General features: G+C 39.6%; 1 protein-coding gene across 8 annotated transcripts in view; it reads right to left on the minus strand.

The window, feature by feature from the left end:
• Positions 1–23342, minus strand: part of LOC149170407 (uncharacterized) — a 217089-nt gene that overhangs the window by 145772 nt on the left and 47975 nt on the right. For all 8 annotated transcript variants that reach the window (XR_016259909.1, XR_016259907.1, XR_016259906.1 and 5 more), the window contains exon 3: positions 20–117. Coding sequence is in view for 3 of the 8 variants with exons in the window: in XM_089429013.1 (XP_089285139.1) it covers positions 20–117 (98 nt within the window). In the remaining 5 variants the exon portion in view is untranslated. The remainder of the gene's footprint in view (positions 1–19; positions 118–23342) is intronic.

The raw sequence follows: 23342 nt of genomic DNA on the forward strand, positions 1-23342 counted from the left end.
ATCATATATTATTGACCACCTCTGCACGCCAGCATTTCGCATTTTGGAAGAATTTGGCATGTTGTACACGATTTGCTAGGAAGATAGACTCCATGGAGGAAAAATTATTTAGAGCCTCTGTAGTAATGAAAATAAATGAATTAGATTAAACAGCAAGTAACGATATTACATTTCAGAAAAAGACAAATAAAACATCTAAAAGAAATACCTTTGTATTTTTATTCAGGGTAAAACAAACACACATCCAAAACAGGATAATCACATACATACAAAAAGAATCAAACAACATATAAAATATTTAGCTCTAGTTTTGTAAAATGTTTCAAATAGCAGGGTCAGCTCACAAATTTGGAACAGTAAGAAATACAGGAGTACTGTTTTCAACATCCATGATTCAAAGTAAGAAAGTTTTCCAGATAGCATAAAAAAGACTGTCATTTCCAGAATTTTTTCAGTGTGTTCTCAAGCAGAATTTTCAAGTGTCACTGAGCAGAAGGTAACCCCATCTCCCCTTTATTTTTCTCTCTTCTCATTAAAAAAATATAGTCATGGTGACTCTGCATTCAGGTTCAACAAAGACTAAACATTTCTTGCATGACCTCTCTTGTGATATCCTTTGCTAATTAACTCCCATCTCAGAAAATACATATAGATTCTCATATACTTTCTTGAGTACCTAGACACACCTTTAAGAATTAAATACTTGGACAATTTATAGTGAAGAAATACTGTTTAAATTTGAATAAACATTAATTTATAAGCATACCTATAATGAAATTTAAATTACTTCACAAGCCTTATTCTTGAGTCCCCTACAGCATAAAATGTGTATTGTAAGCTACCTGGCTGAAATAAACAACCCATCATCAGTAACATTGCTAATTCTGCTATGGCTCAAGTAATAAGAAGATTAAAAATTTCGAACTTAAATTTTAGAGTACTTGGAAGAATTAGAGTTTGGGGATGCCAGGCATCAGAATGATATGAAGTCAGCCAACACTCTGTTTTAGTATTTACCCTTTTGAATTAATATATCTTCTGCGTGTGGTTTCAGAAAGGACACCAAGATGTCAATATCATTGATCATGAAGAGAGTGTGGTGGAAGATCAGAATAATGGACTAGCACTTGCAGATTCCCTGAGTCACTGTCGAGGCACAGTTGCAGAAAGTTACAACCTGTGAAGCGGAATAGGGATGCATTGAGGTTGTCACAGAAGTGCAACAGTAGATAAGATAAGATACAATAATTTTCTTAATGACACCAAGATGTCAGTGTGGTGGAAGCTCAGAATAATGGAATAGCACTTGCATATTCCCTGAGTCACTGTCGAGGCACAGTTGCAGAAGGTTACAACCTTTGAAGCGCAACAGGGATGCATTGAGGTTGTCACAGAATTGCAACAGTAGATAAGATAAGACACAATAATTTTCTTAATGTCCAACAAATGACCACCTAAGTAGGCCACAGGGAGAGCTGGGTACAATGATGTTAATACAAAGCGGGAGCAGTAAAGTGGCTTCTATAAAAGGCAAAATGCAGAAAGTAAAGTGTGGATATAATTAAACCATGAGCAATCAATTCCAAGAGTGGGAAGCCGATCCAGGGTTGCAGGGGAGTGGCTCCCCCCTCCCCCCTTTGAATCACTCCGGGAGCATGCCCGAGCGGGAACGAATCGGGAGCGGCCTGGGAGTGCACTCCTAAAATTCGCTCCCGTAGAAAGAAAAAAAATCACTCCCTGGATTTTTCACAAATTTTTTGTCAAAATGTTCCAAATGCATTTTTTTTTCAAAGAAACAAGAGTTTTTTAGTAGAGCAGCCTAATATTCAAGTTTATGTCCCTAGTATTGATATACAATTCATGGTAATGTTAGATTCTTGAAGTAAAGGGATTTTACTTAAATTTTTAACATTACCATGAAATGACTCAGGATGTTTGAGAGTGGTTCCGACCTCATTGGATTTCATATGGAGAAAGTAGAATTTTAGATCTCACTCAAAATCCAGCAGAGTTATCAGTTTTTCAAGATTTCAAGATTGGGGGGATTGCAATGTTTCCATTGGATTTTGTTGTTGATTTGGAGTAGCATCGGATGTGCTCTAGCCACAAAAATTGGTGGAGAGGCTAGAACACATGAGATCTCCAATACCCATAAATGGTTTGGAAAGATTCTAAACAGTTTGGGAGATATTAAAATAATTAATATTTTTAATGGAGTCCCTAAATCTAAACTTAGGGAAAATAAAATATTAATGTGAATTAATACAAAACTGTGTTAGAACTTAGAAGGGTCCAAAAGTCATGGATCAAGCCAGAGTTAATCTTAGCTGTTGATTAGGGACTTAATCTCGGTCGTTGAATTGTCAACGAGAAAAGTATAAAAGGAGGCTTGAGGGTCACTTAGAGAACACACCAAGTTGATCAAGAATTCAATTTTCTGGGGTTGGGCTTGCTGAGGAAATCGAAGGAGTGATCAGAATTGCAACTGAGGGACAGTGAATACAGAAGCAAAGAGGCAGAGATAGTACCGGGAGGATCAACGCAGAAGCCGAGAGAGAGGGACACAGAGCCAGTTAGAGGCTCACGCAAAGCCAGCAAGGGCTCATGCAGAGGCAGCCAGGAGTTGCGCAGTGCCTCAGAGGGCCATCGTGGGTGACGCAGAGGCTCTAAGGGCTAACGTAGTGCCTCCAAACGCTGACGCAGGGCAAGCCAGGGTGACGCTGGGCAGACTCTGGGCCAGAAAGGGCTGACGCAATCCCTAGAGGCTGACGTTGGGGTTTTCGTGAGGCAAATTGGAGTTGGGAGTTGTCAGAGTGTTTATCCGGGGTTTCAGCCAGAATATCTGCTTCCGAGTAGAGAGGTACTACTGCTGAGATTATTCTTTGTTGGGTGAGCTAGTTTTGGCACTCAGAGTGTATTCAGAAACTACATAATAATAAAACCCTCAAATAGCTGCACCGGTTTTCCTGCATTGGGTTTTTTTGGGGACATTGGTCCAAAAACAACAGCGTCACTTGTGTGCTTGTTTTGTTTCCTTCAGTTGATGATCTGTAACGTGTTGAGCATGTACTTGTATTTATTTTCAGTATTTACATGGTAAATAACTTGTTAATTAATCAGAACAAGTAGGCAAAAATAAATCAGAAAAGTACATGAAGGGTTTCTAACAGTTAGACTTAGGAATTCCAACATTTGTCATGTACTAGGGTACGGGAATCGTATTTAATCGAGAGCACCAAGCCCTCTATGTACCTTGATGTTAGTGACATTGGTTGTCGAACTCCTCTATCATGACCCTACTAAAATTGTACCCATCACTCAAACAAAATCTTGACTTGACATGTGACATTTTTTCTATCTTATGTTAATTGCATAGAGGGTGATATTAATGAAAAAGATCCCAAGATAGGCAATGGTTTTGATGGTATGTAGCTATTTGTTGTAGCATGACTTTTTTGGATGCTAGAGGCCATCTAGAGCCTATTTGTTGATATATTTTCGATTCAGAGATGGATTACACTCGATGTTATTTTGGTTATGTGCACCCTTACATGCTATATAAATGAGAGCTTGTAACTTGTGGACGCGGTTGTGAAGATTATCACTTATAGATGATTGATGTTATATGGCAATGATGATAATATCAGCAAAATATCGTCGAATATCGGAAATATCGCGATATGTTCGGCGAGCCGAAATATCGCCGAAAAAAAATATCGCGATATTTTGGCTCTCGAAAATATTGCGATATTTCTGAGATATCGCCGATATCTCAGCAAAATATCACACGACGATATAAAATATCGTTGAACAGGCTAGGCCTCGACTAGAAAAAGGGAAATTTGGCTTTTTTTTTTCTTCATTTTTGTTTCTGAGTGTTGGAGAAGGAAGGGGAAGAGTTTTGTGGTGGTTGTCGAGGGATTGAGGATCAAACAGCGATTATCACCACCAACTAAGATTTTTTTGTGGATCAAAGATTGAAGAACAGTGAGACAAATTACATTTATTCCATCAACAGGTATGTTCTCAAAAACCCCTATGTTAATGATTTTTTCATAGATTTAGGGTTATGCTTCCTTGCCTTTTTGCCTACCAACATTTTGTTTCTTTGTTTTTTTTCCATTTGCTATTATTTTCATGCCCATGAGCCAATGCAAGGGTTTTCTCCATATTTGGACAGCAAGCTTCATTTTTTTTCAACTTTCTTATGCACCCTCTTATTGCTATTTTACATTCACATTGCAAATAATGTAGTAAATTTTTTTAAATGAGGTGGTTATTATTTATTGTTTTTTGTGTTGAGGGGTTTAATGCCAATTTTTTGTTTTTTTTTTTTTGTGCCCTAGGTTTGAATTAGTTCACTATAAATGTCAAATATGCCAAAAGCCTTGTACCCATTTTGGGAGTAAGGGGACCCTGTTGGTGGGGCAAATCGGGCATATCTATCATGCAAATTGTGTGGGACCAAGATGGCAAGAGGGGTTACGCGATTGAAATACCATCTGGCTAGACTCCCTACACATGATGTAGATGTAATGCCTTGTATGGTTTCTAGTGCAGAGGTTATACAAAAAGCTCTTGAAGCAATTGTTGAACAAGACAGAAAGATAGCTGCTAAGGAGAGGGCACTGGTCTCAGATAGATAGCTGCTAGTTTTATTTGTTTTGCTACATATAAGTTTATAACTCATGATGATGAGATACTTTTAAATATGTGATGTTATTTTGTATTGGTTCTCCACATTTGAGTCCTTGATTAGACAATTATCAGGGATCAGAAGGATTTGGTATCGCCTTTGATGTATCATTTCTATTTGACATCATATATATCAGTGCTTTCTTCATATTTATGTGCCAATGTGTTTGGTTCATGTTGTTATTGCTTTATATGTTTAAAAATCTGAAAAAAAAAATGAATATATTATGCATTTTTTATGCTTGCCGATATTTTCGCCGATATTTCCGATAATATGTTTACTGGACCCTCATCGATATTTTGCCGATACCGATATTATCAACACTGTTATATGGTTTAATCCATGTTATTATATTTTTGATATCTAATTCATCATTCTACGTGCTTTTGTTGACATATATGTATCAAAATATATAAAAATATATATTATATAAAAATTCGCTCCAGACTCAAGAGCTTTTTAAAATATCGCTCTCGGCTCCCGCTCCCAATTAACCTTGATACGATCTAGGAGAAAATGTACAACAAGGGTAGATCCAAGATCTGGAATACAAGTAATATAATGTTATGGTCCAACGAGCATGAAAAGGTTGCAAGGGAAGCATAAGCAGCAAGTTTGGTAGCAGCAATCCATCTAAGACACAAAATTTTAGGGAATTCAGCATGACATAGAGTAACAACCATTTGGAGAATTGACCTGAGAAATGAGGACTTAGGTCAAGTGGCACAAGTGTTTCCATTAGTGTCTTGACTCTTAAGGAGGAACACGGGCTTTGGCAAGAGGCACAATGACAGCTTTTAAAGAGGCCTTGAAATGTTTTCTCACAAAATCTTAGGAAGGAGCAAGTTTTGCAAGGAGGGATGTTCCTTTGTGCATGGCAGCGATGGTATGAATCACAAGGATTGCTACAGATTAAACAGTGTAACTTTGTAAGGGTATACCTAACTAAAACCTAATTGGCTTTTTCTGGCCTCCATTGAAGGGATTTTTTCTTCTTTTGATGCCTGCATATTCCGAGACCTTTCCAATGGTATATGGCACTCGCTCTAATTCCATAGGAATGAGGAGATATGAAATATTTTTTCAAGATGACCCAATCAAAGTACAAGCAAACCCCATTTCAATGCCTTATCTATGAAGGCATTTTTACTCCAATTACCTAGCTCAAATGGGAGCATAAGAAATATGGTTGAAAAGCTTATTCTGAGACCTTTACAACAATATATGGCACACCTTCTAACTCCTCGCGGTTGAGGAGAAATGAATTTTTGAATATTCACCATACATTCTACTAGTTGCACAAGTCGACCCAACCAGTGGGAAAATCAGCCCTAACCCAGCGTCCAAACACAACATAAATAGGCGTGAGAAGGAGCATTTCTAACCACTCAACTCAAGCATTTAGTTTTGGGTTTAGGAGAGCAAAGGAGAGGTCCAAAGTTCATACCTCATGAACCAAGAAGAAGTGAAATGAAGTTGAGTTGAAGCAACTTTCTATGGAAGGGGTTCTGCTTTGTTTGAGGCATGTTTTGTGGGGTTGAGTACTGTTGTTTGAAGGCCAAGTTTCAGGGAATGAATTCTATTTTTTGAAGGCTGCGTTTTAGGGTTGAGTTCTGCTATTTGAAGGTCAAGTTCAAGCCTGGTTTGAAGGCCAAGTTTAAGTCTGGTTTGAAATCCATATTCTGGTGTATTGAAGGTTAGGTTCAGGTTGAAGCCTACAATTACTATAAGTTGGTACTTACTAGGGATTGGTGTCATCATCTCCTTGATAGGTTGGAGCTTGCAATTTTTGTAAATTGGTGTTTACAAAGGATTAGTGTCCTCACAAGAGCTTGTAATATATTAAAGATTCGTTTTAAGTATTTCTTCTTCAAATTTTGATTTGCACTTTAATCTTTGTGTTCATACATTGTGGATGATTAATTGTGTGATGTGAATTCAGTATCAAGATTTCTTCAGTGAAAATTTGTCAAATATAAAGAAATACAAATTCCCCCCTCCCCAATATTTCCAACAGTTTTGGGGCAAACCATGTTTATTTTTGAAACCATTGTTACTAGATTTCAATCTAGGAACTGTTACCCACCACCAGTGGGTGACCCCTATAGGAGAATTTTTCTCCTAGATTAGTCTTCAGCCAGTAGCCAACAAACACTAGATAGCTAGATGTGTCGCCATTCTCCACCACCTAAACCAACAATTGTCTACCCTCCCTGATTTGTTATGATTGTGTGTTTGAAGGTGGGCCTTCCAACCCTGAAGGTATGGATTTTCATTACATAATTGGGTGTTTATGCTCGCTGTTTTTGGACACATTTGGACATGGATTAGGACATGGATGCTTTTTTTGGACATTTGGACATTATAGCCCCTTTTCACACTTTTCCCATTTGTGTCCACATTTGTCCATTGGGGCCACAAGGTGTTAGCCTCCCCTTCCCTTGTCCACACTTTGGGTCAGGCCTGGAATGATGTCCCAAAGGTTGATGCAGCTAAAAAGAAAGTTAAAAGCATAATTTGGCCACTTACAACAAGAAATGTACCATAAAATGAAAAAGATGGTTGGGACATAAAAATTTAGTGCTTTGACAAAAACCAAACATGATCTCTACCCCTATCACTATGGCCATCACCCTAGTTCCTAAGGCCCCTATGAGTGCCCCCTGCATCATTAAGGAACCCATGATTGTCCCAACCCCTAGTGGGCAATGAACTGCCCAACCTTAAAGGGGTAATCACTGCTTTATCATACACATCATTCTCTCATCCCCTAGAGCCCCAAGCAATTAAAGGAAAGAAAAATCAATAAAAGGCAAAAGGCATATGAAGAAGGGTGGAAAAACAAAGGTCGAGGTAACTCATGTACCACGATTGCTCCCTCCTACATCCATACACCCAATGTGTGGGCTTCCCTCATTATAGCTACCCTTGTACCATGGCATGTGGCTTGGAGCATTCCCTATTGCCCCACTCCATTCCACCATCATTTCACATGACACTTGCCATTTAACGAATGTACCATGGACATGTTACTTCCTTAGAAGTTGAAACCACCTAATAGGGTCCTTTATTAACCTCTCTTATCGAGCTTGGTGACAACTATACATTCTAATGCCCATTTGGAAGGGCATGCCACTATGAAGGGCATGCCACTATGAAGTGTCCGCTTTGTTGTGTTGAGCATAACCAAAAGCCAATTGTTGTTGTGCTAGGCCTCAGGCCATAGCACCACAGTTGGGCTTGCGTTGAGCTGTTAAGAGCTGTCATATACCCTATGGCAGCAACCTAGCAAGGAAGGAGTTCACCTTCAGCAAGCCACAGTCTTTCAAGGTTTGTTTGGGGCAGATTGGAGAACATTAAGGTTACTGCAATATGCACTAACAAACAGGGTTGGAGCAGCATGCCAAAGTGTGAAGACTGTTGATGATAAAGGTTGCCCAGAATACATGGAATAGTATGACAGCAGTATGGCAAACATGGAATAGCAATGACAGTGGGACAGCAGCAATGGCATAGTGCAATGATGGCACAACGGGACAGCAGCAACAGCAAAGTGACCCATGAAGTTTGAATGCATACTAATGTGATAGTACAACAAGATGCATGGGCAACATAATAGCACCAATGACATGTGGCAGCAAAAGCACATTGGGACAGTTGTAGCAATGCTAAACAGTGGGACAGCAACATGGTGCTGCAAGGGACAGCAGCATGGTAAGTGGTACAGCAGGACATGGTGCTTGTTGGAGCTTGGTACTTGGGACAGCAAGCTATGACATGGCACAGCAATGTTAAACGATGGGACAGCAAGGACATGGTGCTTGCATAGGACAACAAGCAATCATGGTGCAGCAGTATGATGCATGCAGCATGGTAATGAGGTCCAGCATAGTGATGATGGGTGCAACACGATGCAGCACAATGAGGTGCAGCATGATGACAAGGTGCAGCACTATGATGGGTGATGGAGTCACCTAGGAGAATTAGTTGAAGCAGCATGTCTTCAACTGAGTTCAGCTACCTCATGTATCATCTACTTAGAGATGATCTATGCTCTTATTTAAGATAAGTCAAAGTGTTGACTTCTGTTGTAAATGTACTATCTCTCTCTCTCTCTCTCTCTGCTGAACTATTGAAGAACATATAAGAAGAATTGATCAAGGGTTTCCCCACATTGGGGTTTGTCCCTGGCTAGCACCACATCTTGTGTCCTCTTGTCTTGGCTTGTCTTCTGCGATTTATGTTTATGTTCTACCTGCAGTTTATTTCAATGTTGATGTGGTTGCTAATCTGGAAAAGATAATGAGCTAACTGTGAAAATTGAAATAAATTGCTCTAAGCATAAAACATACCTAAAATTAACATGGTATCAGAGCTGAGGTGAAGACAAAGCCCAAGCAAGAGTGAAAGAGCAATCACCGAAGACAGTTAGGAAAGGACAAAAGGATCAATGGGTTCCTCATCCCTCTTCAAATTCACCGAGGGTGAAATCGAAGCAGAGAATATTATCAGAATGGCGCAGCGGAATATGGCCTACCTAAAGATCACTTCATTGGGAAGACCGGATCTCAGGGTGGAAGGAAAGGCAGATAACTAGTTCGGCCATTATGTGAAGGAGTGTCCGAACGACAGGGACACATCACTTGATGATGATAACAATCATTCCAGGTACATCTTCAATGATCAGAGGAATGACAGTGCAGGTCATCAAGGTAATGGCTGACCCTTCAAGAAAGCAAGGAACCCCAGGTATGAAGAATCAAATGTTGTTTCTGATAAGATATAGAAGTGCTATCTTGTATTAGCCCTCTCCTTCAGATTCTTTGGGAATCTGGCTTATTGATTGTTGTGCGTCAACGCACTTCATCGGATAGAAGGGTGATCTCTCTAATTTAGTAGAGATGGAAATAATCTTGGGATTATACTTGGAGTCAATGCCACCTATCTCGAAAGAGTGTAGGTAACGTTACCCCTAGATTGAATGAGGGTAACTTGATTCATTTACGAGAATCTCTTTATGTACCTGATCACAAGAACCTGGTGTCCATTTCGGCAATGGAAGTCAAAGGTTTCAGGGTGGTATTCATCGATGGAAAGGTACGTGTTTGGAAATAGAATTTTCAAAGATGTTTTTATCGTTGAGTTCAGGGTTGGCAGGAAGTCCATTGGGGACCACGTCAGTTGACACATAGCACGGAGGTCTGTAAGTCAAATGATGACAAGGATGCCTGAATTCAAAAGGAGCATGAAGGTACATGTCTGAGATGTACCGAAGGGGAAATCTTACAAGGGGACCATTCCCCCCATGTAGCAGGTCCACAGGTTTGGAACAACCCGAGGGGTTTGAGATTCATGATCGGGAATCTCATGTGTGCCGGTGGAAGAAAGCCCTCTATGGCCTGAAGCAGATCACCCCGGGTTTGATATGAGAGGATTGATAGTTGTTAGATGAAGCTGAGATTCACTAAGAGTGAAGTCGATCCAAACCATTGTTTGAAGGTTGTGGATGATAGACCTCTCATACTGACACCTTCTGAGGACGACCTATTTCAGACAGGTGCAGACCCTCTCACTTGCAGAAATAAGAGGGAGTTGGATTCCGAATGTGGAATGGTAAAATGCAAGCCCGTGACTACCTCGAGGATCTTAACCTTCAGAAGTTATATGGTGATGATGTCGGACTAGATTTGGGAAATGCCTCTGAGTTTCATAAACTCATTTGCATTGATGTTCTTGGTGAACTTTCGTCCGGACATATGTTTTGCAGTTAGCATGGTGAGCTCATATTTGGTTGAGCCTCACTGGATTGGTGCTAAGAATCTTCTGAGATATTTCGGGACACAACCTCTCATGGATTGAGATACACAGTCGGAAATATGAAGCTGCATGATTGTTCGAATGTTGACTAGGCAGGCAGTGTGGAGAATCACTAGAGCACTTCTCAATGCTAGTTCTCTTTGGGTTCTGCTTCGATATCATGGATGAGCAGGAAGCAGAAGTCGGTTGCTATAAGCACCGCCGAGACCAAATACATAGCTACGAGTATGATCTTGTGTGAAGTTGCCTGGTTATGGAATCTCATCAGTGAGCTCTTTGTAGTCATGATGAATACCACTGTGATTCTTTGTGACAACCAAGGGGGATTCGATTATTGAGGAATCTCGTATTTGATGATTGCTCCAACAGATAGACATCAAATACTATCTTATCTGGGATATGGTAAGTCGATGAGCGAGGAGGCTCCATCGCATTGAGACTAATGTACAGGTCGCATACACTTTGTCAAAGCCCCGGGGAAAGATCAAATCTGTGATTTTCCCGAACGACTTGGAGTCGTTGAGAGACCTTCGTAAAAGGGTCATGCATGTTGCATGCATTGAGCTCTGGGAGCTCTGGGGGGCTTTGGGTACTTACTGGAGCGACATACGGCCACAGGGCGACTCACCCTCCCCTGCTAGTGCGTTATGTACAGGGTGACAGGTTCAACCTTCCCCTGTGATACCCCATGGCGACTGTGGAACAGGATGATTAGTTCTCCTGTGGACCGGGATGAATAGTTCCCCGTGGCAACTGTGAAACAGGATGATTAGTTCTCCTGTGGGCCAGGATGATTAGTTCTCCCATGGCAACTGTGGTACAGGATGATTCGTTCTCCTGTAGACAGGATGATTAGTTCTCCTGTCGAGGCATCCTACCCATGCAGTCTAGGACTCATGGGAAGTACCTCTCATCTAATCAATGAGCAAGGAAATGGGATTAGGGACCATAGTAGTACTATCGATGGACGCATCGTTGTATCTCCCGTATTCCCTATGCTAGGATGACCTCCATTGATCTGGGATCAATATGAGTGATTTGAGACACTCTCTTGTGATATTGATCTGGGATCAATAAAACTGACTTCGGGTTAGTAGAGAATGGTATGAGACATTCTCGATCAATTCTTCTTCTTCATGGTTCAGCAGAGCAAAGCAGAACTGAGCATAGCTCAGCAGCGCAGAGTAGAGCAGAGCAGTGCAGGGCACTGATGGCAGAGATAGTATAGTTGGACATATGGATCAGCGAATGGAGTTCTCCCTAGTTGAGAGGGAGTGTTAAAATTGGCAACTAGGGCCAAACTCCATGTGGGTCATCTTATTAATGGCAGCCGGTATTTTTTTTGGATCCCTCTCATTGAGAGGTGTAGGATTGATCTAAAGATCATCCGATTCCGATAAGTATTCATGGAGATATGAATTTATTAGTGTTATGGGACAATTTGTCAAGGTCGGCCAGCAACCAAATAACCCACACATGTGCTCAACGTTTTAGTATAAAAGGAGATGACTTGAGAGTCATTTCTCACACACTTCACTCTTGATTTCTCTCCACTTGTTTTGGGTTTTAGTGTGAGAGAAATCTAGGAGGAAGTAGCCCTAAGACGCAGGAGGAAAGGAGGGTTACAATCTGCCCTAGCCGCAGTCCTAGCACAGCCCTAGCCGCAGTCAAGAAGAAGATATACGCTGTCCTAACCTAGAGGACGCAGTCATGAAGAGATGCCCTAATCCTCCACGCTGTCTCAAGGGTAACCTAGCCGCAGTCAAGAAGAGGATATACGCTGTCCTAAATATAAGTATGATGCCCTAACCGCAGTCTAGACTAGGAGGTGAAACTGTTGTCCAAGCCATGCACTTATCCGCAATCAAAGAAGGGCTAAAAACGAAGTCTTACAAGAAGGGTTATAACCGCAGCTTTTGGAGGAACCATAGCTGGAGTAAAACATGCCCTAGCCGCAGAGAATAGAAGGTATAATGCAGCCCTTAGACACAGCTAACAGCAAGGCAGTTTAAGGACCGTTCTAGGGCTCATTGAAGGATATCCAAACTATGGTTAGAAGGCTGAAGTGTTAAGGGCTAAACGTTGTTGTGTTGAGCATAACCAAAAGCCAATTGTTGTTGTGCTAGGCCTCAGGCCATAGCACCACAGCTGGGCTTGCGTTGAGCTGTTAAGAGCTGACATATACCCTATGGCAGAAACCTAGAAAGGAAGGAGTTCACCTTCAGTAAGCCACAGTCTTTTAAGGTTTGTTTGGGGCAGATTGGAGAACATTAATGTTATTGCAATATGCACTAACAAACAGGGTTGGAGCAGCATGCCAAAGTGTGAAGACTGTTGATGATAAAGGCTGCCCAGAATACATGGAATAGTATGACAGCAGTATGGCAAACATGGAATAGCAATGACAGTGGGACAGCAGCAAGGGCATAGTGCAATGATGGCACAACGGGACAGCAGCAACAGCAAAGTGACCCATGAAGTTTGAATGCATACTAATTTGATAGTACAACAAGATGCATGGGCAGCATAATAGCACCGATGACATGTGGCAGCAAAAGCACATTGGGACAGTTGTAGCAATGCTAAACAGTGGGACAGCAACATGGTGCTGCAAGGGACAGCAGCATGGTAAGTGGTACAGCAGGACATGGTGCTTGTTGGAGCTTGGTATGAGGGACATCAAGCTATGACATGGCACAGCAATGGAGCTTGCTTGTATGAGGGACATCAAGCTATGACATGGCACAGCAATGTTAAATGATGGGACAGCAAGGACATGGTGCTTGCATAGGACAGCAAGCAATCATGGTGCAGCAGTATGATACATGCAGCATGGTAATGAGGTCCAGCATAGTGATGATGGGTGCAGCGTGATGCAGCACAGTGAACTGCAACATGATGACAAGGTGCAGCACTATGATGGGTGATGGAGTCACCTGGAAGAATCAGTTGAAGCAGCGTGTCTTCAACTAAGTTCAGCTACCTCATGTATCATCTACTTAGAGATGATCTATGCTCTTATTTAAGATAAGTCAAAGTGTTGACTTCTGTTGTAAATGTACTATCTCTCTCTCTCTCTCTTTGTTGAACAATTGAAGAACATATAAGAAGAATTGATCAAGGGTTTCCCCACATTGGGGTTTGTCCCTCGCTAGCGCCACATCTTGTGTCCTCTTGTCTTGGCTTGTCTTCTGCGATTTATGTTTATGTTCTATCTGCAGTTTATTTTAATGCTGATGTGGTTGCTAATCTGGAAAAGATAATGAGCTAACTGTGAAAATTGAAATAAATTGCTCTAAGCATAGAACATACCTAAAATTAACACTTCCACCCATAGGAATTTTGGTAGATCTTGGTCATGAATCATTGCTTTGACACTTTCAAGTTTCAAGTTTCTTCTATGGCCCTGTTCTTTCGTTCAGCTACTCCATTCTGCTCAGGATTATACGGAACTATAAGCCCCCTCTTAATCTCAGCCTCCTTGCAGAAGGCTATAATTTCCTTTGAAGTGTATTCTCCACCATTGTCAAATCTCAAAATCTTGACTTTCCTTTCTATGAGATTTTCTACTTTGGCTTTGGATTTAAGAAGGTAAACCCAAGTTTCCCTGGAGTGGTCATCTATAAAAGTGACATAGTATAGATGTCCTCCAAGAGATTTGGTCATAGGACCACAAACATCAAAGTGTACAAGATCAAGTATTTCTTGAGCAAGGGATGTGCTATGTCCAAATGGCTTCTTTGCAATCTTGCCCAATGCACAGCCCTTGCATATACCTTCATGTTCTTCCTTAAGATTTGGGATTCCATTCACTATGGAGTTCAGGGTTGGAAGAATTTTGAAGTGTAAGTGACCCAACCTTCTATGCCATAATTCACATGGGTTGATTTCAATATGTACGAGTGCTTGATTTGAAGGAGAGGCTAATCTGTATAATCTGCCTTCTCGGACACCAATGGTTCTAGCTTTTTCAAGACTTGAATCTTTAGCCCAAACAACTACCTTTCCATTTATAAAAGCTACTCTATCACCCTTTTCTTCTAAAGATGAAATAGAAATAAGATTTTTGCACAGACCTAGAACATAGAGGATGTTGTTGAGATGAATGTTGCTTCCGTCATCAAGCTTGATGGAGGTAGATCTGATGCCTTTCACTGGATAGTTTTTGTTGTCACCAAGCTCCACATAATAGGACTTTCCCTTGGAGAGAGTCTTGAGTTGATGATGGTGACCTGTCATATGCCTTGAAGCTCCACTGTCTATTACCCAAATGTTTTCATCTTGGAATGTGCCCGAGTGCAGAGAACAAACCATCAGCTTTTGCAGATCTGTCAAATTTGGAGATTACATAAACCCATGCTTGCTTGATCTCTTGATTGATGAGGTTTTTCAACCATAGCCCAATACTTGCCAACTATTGCATGAGGGAGTTGATCTTCTTTCTGCCCTTTGATGAACCACCCTCTGATATCATGTTGAGAAATTAAGGGCAATCTGAATTATTCAATTTCTCTTAATTATGATAACTGCTTGAGATATTACTTCTTTAGATTTTTCTTCTTTCTATTATTATCTTCAAACAGTTACCAAAACAAGAAGATCAAAATATACAAGTACACAAGACATTGGCACCAAGCCAGGGCAAAAACTTCTCCAAAATCTGAGAGGAAAAACCCTTGAACTCTTTCTTATAGAATCTGTATTGACGAATTCCAAGACCTTTACAAAAGACACTAGAAAGCCTTCAACATCAAGATGACAAACCTTCCGAAATGTACCCAAGCATAGAATCTCTTTCTGCAACTTTGCATTGTATGGTATGGCTGCACCAACGTGAAGACAGTCACCAAATGATGTCTAGATCAGTTTCATTTAAACTCCTTCCACCTTTGCTTTTTATGCCAACTACACAAGCATGAAACAGCTCCTTGAATTGAGCTTGATTCACTTCAATATATGCGAAATGTATATTGTCCAGGAGCAGCGGAAATATTACAGTCACCTTTGGATTGCGGAGGCACGTGCGAGGGGAAGAGAGGCTCTTCTAGCCCTTCCTATACTTCGATCTTCAAGAGACTAGATCTGCCTTATAGATTAAGGCTAGATCTATCATGAAACCCAACCAATACACCTTCGCAATGATGCCCTAGCTCAGAAACTAGACCTCCGCACGTGTGAAGACAATCTCAGGTGAGGGAACAGACTTCCTCTTGCTGCGGCTCTCCTCCTTTGTCTCGGCTTCCCTTGATCTAGATGCGAGAATGAGAGATTGTGTTGTGTTTCAAGGTGAGATCATAGTGGCCTATTTATAGGCTTGTATCCCCTTCTCCAAGCCGACGTGATCCCTTCTCTTAGGCCAACATTCCAAGTAGATACCATTTCTTTTTATTTCGGTGGGTACATTTCGGTGGTTTTCATATGATAATCTGGAAGGACTCTTTGACAATTATTGACTTTACAAGTGTAACAACTCATGGTTGTCTTTTAAACTTCAAAATAAACATTTGAGCATGAAACCCATGCTCAAATAATAATAATAATAATACCAAACTTACATTGTTACATCCTTTGACATAATGAAGACCGAATCTAGTTACACTATTTTCAACAGTACTCAATGCTCTCCCTAAGGATTGAGGCAACTTCACATGAAGCATATATGCCAAGGAAGCAACCACACTCAGTGAAATGTGGTCTCTTTATAGGATAGAGGAAACCAGACTTAAAGCAAAGGAAGATGTGGGATCAACGGAGCAAGTAACTGCTACCATGGCCAAGAGAAAGGAAAATTTTGGCAAATTTGGTCCACGAAGAACAAACAACAAAGACATGTCCAAAATCCAATGCTTTGGATGCCAAGAATATGGACACTACAAAAGGAATTGTCATAATCTTAAGAAGGACAACAACAACAAAAGAAAGAGAGAAGAAGCTCACATGACTCAAGAGGTGAAAGAAGAAGAAAAGAAGCAAAAGAAGGAAGATCCTCCGGATCTCTAAGATGACTAAGTCAAACTCTTTACTTCAAGTCTTCTTTCAAGGTTTTGAGTAGGATAGGAGCATGTATAAATAAAATGAAATTGCATGGCTAGAAACCATCTTCTAGAAACTAGAAGCATGTAGTACATAGAGTTCTAGATACTCATGTAGAAGTAGCATTTATAATGAGAACAAAATGCATGGTTAAAAATATCTTCTAGAATATATGACCATGGTAGATAAAGCTCAAGATATTCACGTAGAAGGAGCATACCTAGTATAGAACCTCATCTCCAATGAAAGAAGATTGATCATGACTAAGAATCTTAGAAGACCTCCATCATCAAAAGGAAAGAAACATTTGCAGGGTAAGGGTCTTCAAGATCCTATGATGGAATCTTCAAAAGAAGATTCATGAATAAGAAGCAAATGTCTTATTGGGAAGTCCCATTCATGGGATTCAAGAAAAGAATGATGAGCAGGCAAGCTAAGATGAAGCAAGAAGGGCCACACCATGAATAATCAAATAAAGTCAAGATGATCAAAGGAGAATCAAGATGAGGTATGTATGCATCAAAGTTTAGTCATGTTATCATTTGTATATTATTGAGTCATAGGAATAGTTCTATGACATGATCAAGTAGGAAGAATCTCTTTCACCAATGACATGCTCGAAGGCATGTACTACAATGAAATGAAGGTCAACAAAAGGCAATACTCACATAAGGAGTATAAGATCGCTGACTAAGAAGCAAGTGAAGAAGGAATGCTGACTAGTCCTAGAAGAAAGCCATAAAGAAGTGCTCCCACAAGGAGCATAAGGTGGTTGACTAATCTATCTAAGAAGAAGCAAATGAAGAAAGAGATCAAGCATGTGAAGAACACCATGATCACAAAGAATCACTATCTGACAAAGAACAATTGAGGATATCTCCCGAAAGAAGGCAGGACAACTCTGACAAAGGAAGGAAGGACCCTTGACACCTATGAAGGCTTTGGAGAGATGAAAGGTACAAATAATTGATTCTACTCTACAAAAGATGTCATGATGAAGAAGCCATCCAGCAAAAGAAAAAACAATGTTGAAGCAATATCAAGATGAAGTCATGATGGGCTACTAGGTCGAAGCATGTAAACAAGCAAGTACGACGAAGCATCCATGAGAAGTGTATTTCGAAGCATGGACAGATCACAAAGGAGTAGCCAGATGACAAGAAAAACCTGACATATGACAAGAAATCCACTTTCCACGAAGGAAGCAATGACATGACAAACCAGGAAGGAAAGTGATCAATGGATGGTGCCCTACCTAGAAGAAGTTCGAACAAAGACTTCATGACATCAAAGAAAGGAAGGAGATCAAACAGTTGAAGGACCCACACAAAAGAAGTTGATGATGAATGAAAGAGTCCCTAGTTAAGAGGGAGCTCTCACAAGTCCCTGATCAAGAGGGAGTTTTGGATCACCCCTGATTACAAAGGAGTGACAATTGTGTTTTTCCATTTCATGTGTCATGCTCTAGACCAGGACTAACAGCCGTAAGTCTAGATGAAGGCAATGAATGGAAATGTAGACACAACATTCTTGTCTTCACTTGGGAAAAAGAATGGGAGGATTGGGTAATCATCTGGCATCTGATACTCTTTGAGGATGTGTAGGTATCCAAGACAAGAGTAAGAAAGAGGACCGATATTCTTTGAGGGTTGGGAACCTAAGACAAGAATAGTCCTAGAAGGTCATACTCAGAGAACACCCGGGTGGGTATGTACCTTGAGAGACAATGATGAAGGTGTCTATAACTCATTGGTCTCGCCAGCATTGTAGCTTATGATCCCATGAAGAGATGGAGTTGTTAGTCAAGGCCTTGCACTATGACAATGCTAATTGATATGATGCTATAATAGATGGATTGCAAATTCGGTTCCTCTTATGTGAATTCTTCAAGATTGATAATAGCCAAACACCTTGTAATGTTGTATGAATACCTCCCTAGTTAAGAGGGAGTGTCGAAGGAAGTGTAACTAGTTTCGGTCTTCATAGATGTATTTTTGATATTTGTATTTATTTAAAAAAAGAAATATTACTTTTATACTATATGTCAATGAGTTTCTTGCTCATTGAAATAGGTTTAGCACAAGTTAAAGTGCTATAGGTGAGTCAAATAGTTAAAAGAAAAGGTTGAAAACCTTAAGGGCATGTTACACCTTGTATGTCTATCTATTAGAGTCAAGAGAATACCTCCAAGCAAAGTCAACAAGTCTCTTCCATGCAACGACACCTACAAAGAAGAAATCTGAATTAGATATGCCAAGTCAGCCTGAAGTCAGCCTAAAGGAGGGACAGTCCTCTATATATAGAGGTTGTCCACTCCTCTAAGAAAAACGAAATCTAGCTTTGAAATTATTGAAGAAGAAGAATTGAGAAAGGGTGAAGAAAGACGCAATACAAGGAGCCTCTAGTGCAGCGAAGAAGGAGAGACACAAACCGAAGTTTATAGGGTTGTTTTAAAGAGGATATGCAATCACACATACGAGAAAACAAGGGCAGTCTGCGGACATAACAACAGCAAGATCACAGTGATATATTCCTCCTTGTTTGGGAGACAATGATGAAGGTGTCTATAAATCATTGTTCTCGCCAGCATTGTAGCTTATGATCCCATGAAGAGATGGAGTTGTTAGTCAAGGCCTTGCACTATGACAATGCTGATTGATATGATGCTATAATAGATGGATTGCAAATCCGGTTTCTCTTATGTGAATTCTTCAAGATTGATAATAGCCAAAAGCCTTGTAATGTTTTATGAATACCTCCCTAGTTAAGAGGGAGTGTTGAAGGAAGTGTAACTAGGTTCAGTCTTCATAAATGTACTTTTGATATTTGTATTTATTCAAGAAAAGAAATATTACTTTTATAATATATGTCAATGAGTTTCTTGCTCATTGAAATAGGTCTAGCACAGGTTAAAGTGCTATAGGTGAGTCAAATAGTCAAAAGAAAAGGTTTAAGACCTTAAGGGCATGCTACACCTTGTATGCCTATGTATTAGAGTCAAGAGAATACCTCCAAGCAAAGTCAACAAGTCTCCTCCATGCAACGACACCTACAAAGAAGAAATCCGAATTAGATATGTCAAGTCGGCCTAAAGGAGGGACAGTCCTCTATATATAGATGTTGTCCACTCCTCTAAGTAAAACGAAATCTACCTCTGAAATTAGCGAAGAAGAAGAACCGAGAAAGGGTGAAGAAAGACGAAATACAAGGAGCCTCTAGTGCAGCGAAGAAGGAGAGACACAAACCGAAGTTTATAGGGTTGTTCTAAGGAGGATACGCAGTCACACGTGCAAGAAAACAAGGGCAGTCCGCGGACATAACAACAGCAAGATCACAGTGATATATTCCTATTTGTTTGGGCTAGTAACTTATGCCTATAAGGCCTCCTACCCAAGCGAAGAAGAGGCTCTCACAAGTGATGGGTCTCTAAATTAGACTAAATTAAGGCCCATACCTCTAAACTAGACCTAAATGAAGGCCCATTTGACCATCCTTCAGCACATTAAACCTCTCTTTTTGCATTAGATAATGTATTTTTAACTTTAATATGTTCAATAGGAAGGTTTATGGATAATTGCATATTTGTGCCTAATATTATTTATTTTTGTGGAATATTATGAGAATATTGGGCAGATTATAAAGATTTGGAGGAGGAGATAATCTAGGAACCAGCTCCCTACTACAAGAGGATCAATATTATATAATAAATCAACAAGATATTCATGAATTTTGGCACAGATTGTGGAGCTCCAATGATTGAGAAAATCTAGGAATGTGTTCCCTGCCATTTAATGCAAATTCCTAGTATTGGGAACTAGATCCACTAATCAAGGGATTTTGGTGGCAAAAGCTTCCTCCTTTCATGGGGAATGATTCCTAATCATTTTGTATAAGTACCAAGTCGAATTTGCCTCTAGCGGTGGATTTTTATTAGTCTTCTTGTGGAGAGAACTCGTATTTTTGCAGCTCCATTGTCATTTCTTGCAGGGATGTAATTGTATTCATGGAAATAATGAAGATTGGTGTCATGTTCAGCTTCTAAATCTTGGTCTCCTTCATAGGCTTTGAGTTTCCTTGGGTTTGGCCATCCTAGGAGCCTCATAGCCCTTTTGTATCATTTTCTTTTCTTCTTTTCACTTCTTATTCACATGTATCTGTTGTTCTTGTTTCTTTCTATTTTTGCATTTAGTATTAATGATTTCTTGTTGTAGGATTGAGTTAAATGATTAATGTAAGTTCTTTTGTAGGATCACAAGTATCATTTCACCCTTGTCATAGTAATCATTGAAAGTAATAGTAATCATTGAACTACTTGGATTAGTTTGTTTATTCCCAAACCTAGATTTTGGAACTCCTTTGTGGCAAATAACAATAAATTTCTGTTATTTTTTAGAGCATGCTAATGAACTTCAATCAAGTTGGTTTCACTTGCATTAGATCACAAAAACATTCTAGTTAATAACAAAAATTACCCCATTGCATTTGCACTTGATTAGGTTAGGCATTTGATTGATTTACTAGCTCACTAGTTCTCGAATTTCTAGATTTTAGACTAGTAATTTTCTATCATTTTTTAGCATGGATTAACAGAGGTCTTTCGAGTGATTCCACTTGGAATGGAGACCTAAGACATCCTAGTCAATAACAAAATTTGTCCCATCCAATTTGGATTTGATTTGGTTCGTCATTCGATGAATTATAACTCCCTATAGCAAATCTGTTGTTCCTTGTAGTAGTACTATAGGAAACCCTACAGTAGCCTTCCAACATGTATATACTTGCCCAGATTCGCTCAAAAAGCTTGGTTATTGTCCCTTAGGGTTGAATCAAGACCCCTAGGCTCTAAATCAATGATTAGGAAAGACTAAAGACCACTTAGGACTTGTCTCTTTACCCATGCAAAACATTTCAGCGATTTGGGCTAATGGACAGATTTATGAAATGGGTAATACAGTGATGATTTTATTGATTGCCACATCCAATGAAATTTGTTAATGGATCTGAAATCTTTGAAATGTAATGGTTGACATTTAGTTCATGATATTTACTTTATGCAATTAGAATAGGTTTCTTTCCTTGTACTTTCTTTCTTGCAATAGGTTGAGGTTTCCATTTCGAGCATTTCATTTTCTGCAATTAGTTTAGGATTTGACTTCAGTACATACACCCCATTACATCATGACAGCAAAGGAAGGACACATTATATGCTGCACATATAGTGCCGATACCTCTTAAGTTTATACGAACCCCGGGTTGATAATTAAAGTTGGTAGCCTTGCGAGTTGCAGCATTCTTTTTACAATACCGAGGCTCATCACTGTTTGGCGCTATTGCCAAGGAGGTGTCAAAATATGCATTGTTTTCTTCCCTAGTTGATTCATTTCTTTTTACTTTTCGCAAAAAAAAAAATATTTGCATTAGGCATATTTCATTTCAAAAATAGAAAACTGTATTGCATTAGTGTCTTCAGTCAATCATAAAAAATAAAAATAAAAATAAAAAAATTCTCCAACACCAATCCACCCCCCATTTGATCACCTGGTGCAGTAAGAGCCACATCACCATCCATTTTTACAGGTATAAGAAGAAGAGATGGCAAAAAATGTAGAAGAAATGGATGGAGATGATGACAATAAGGAAGATCCTCTTGGATTTCCCATTCAAGATACTGATGGTAGTGTGCACATGAAGAACATCCCTCCATCTTTTCTTCCAAAATATCATGGTCTAAGGTCAAAGGATCCGAAAACCTTTCTCTTTGAATTTGAAATCCTTTGTAGATCTTATGGTTACTTACTAAACACTCAAAAATTGAGATTGTTTCCGGCGACATTGAAGATTAAAGCTCTTAAATGGTTCATGAGTTTAGGGACCAATTCAATAAAATCATGGAATGATATGCAAAAGATATTTCTAGAAAAATATAAAGATCATGATCTTAAGGAAAAAATCGAGAGAATGAATCAAAGAGAAGATGAAAACCTTGAGGATCTAATAAAGAAGTTCATGTATAATGTTAAGAGGGAAAAATTACATCATTTAAGATCAGACATACTAAAACTATCTTACTTAGAACAATTAGGGATGAGTGGATTGATTTCCTTGATCTCGTGAGTGGAGGTGATGTATACCAATTATCATTTGAAGGAATTTGTGAAACATGCAAACACATATCAAGAGGAAGGGCAAGAGTAAGTCAATCAACATCAGGATCAATAAGTCAAGCTAAAATTGAGAATTTGCTTGATAACTTTAAAACAAAAATCCTTAGCAATCTAAGTGAACAAGTAGAAATGTTAAGAATGCAAGATGGAGAAAAGAAGATGTTGATAATTGTGTTGTCTATGCAGAATCACATAATGTTAAATATTGTCCATCATTACCAAGGTTGAATGAAGTTTACCAAGAGGACAATGGAGCAAGTCAATTGCCAAAGCAGCTATGTTATGTAGCTCCAAGAGGACCATGGCAGCCTAGTCAACCTAGTATGATGCAAGAGCCTAATTCACAATTTCAAGGTTATGCATATCCACCTCAAAGTAATTGAAACAAACCCTTTCCTTGGCAACATTGGCCATCTCAACCCCAAAAACAATCTTGGCAACAAGGTTGGCAAGGAACTTATGGGATCCATCCACAATATCCTCAATATCCTTCATACCCAACTCCATGTTATCCCTACCATCCACCTCCACCACAACCACAACCCCAACCACATCCATCTCAAATATCCACTCCCACTCAACTATTTGTACCATCATTTCCAAACCCACACAATGAAGTAGCTCAGCCCACT

This window comes from Pinus tabuliformis, chromosome 4_2, assembly GCF_031772625.1.
Source record: "Pinus tabuliformis cultivar Carrire ecotype Pingquan chromosome 4_2, CPIR1, whole genome shotgun sequence".
NCBI lineage: Eukaryota > Viridiplantae > Streptophyta > Pinopsida > Pinales > Pinaceae > Pinus > Pinus tabuliformis.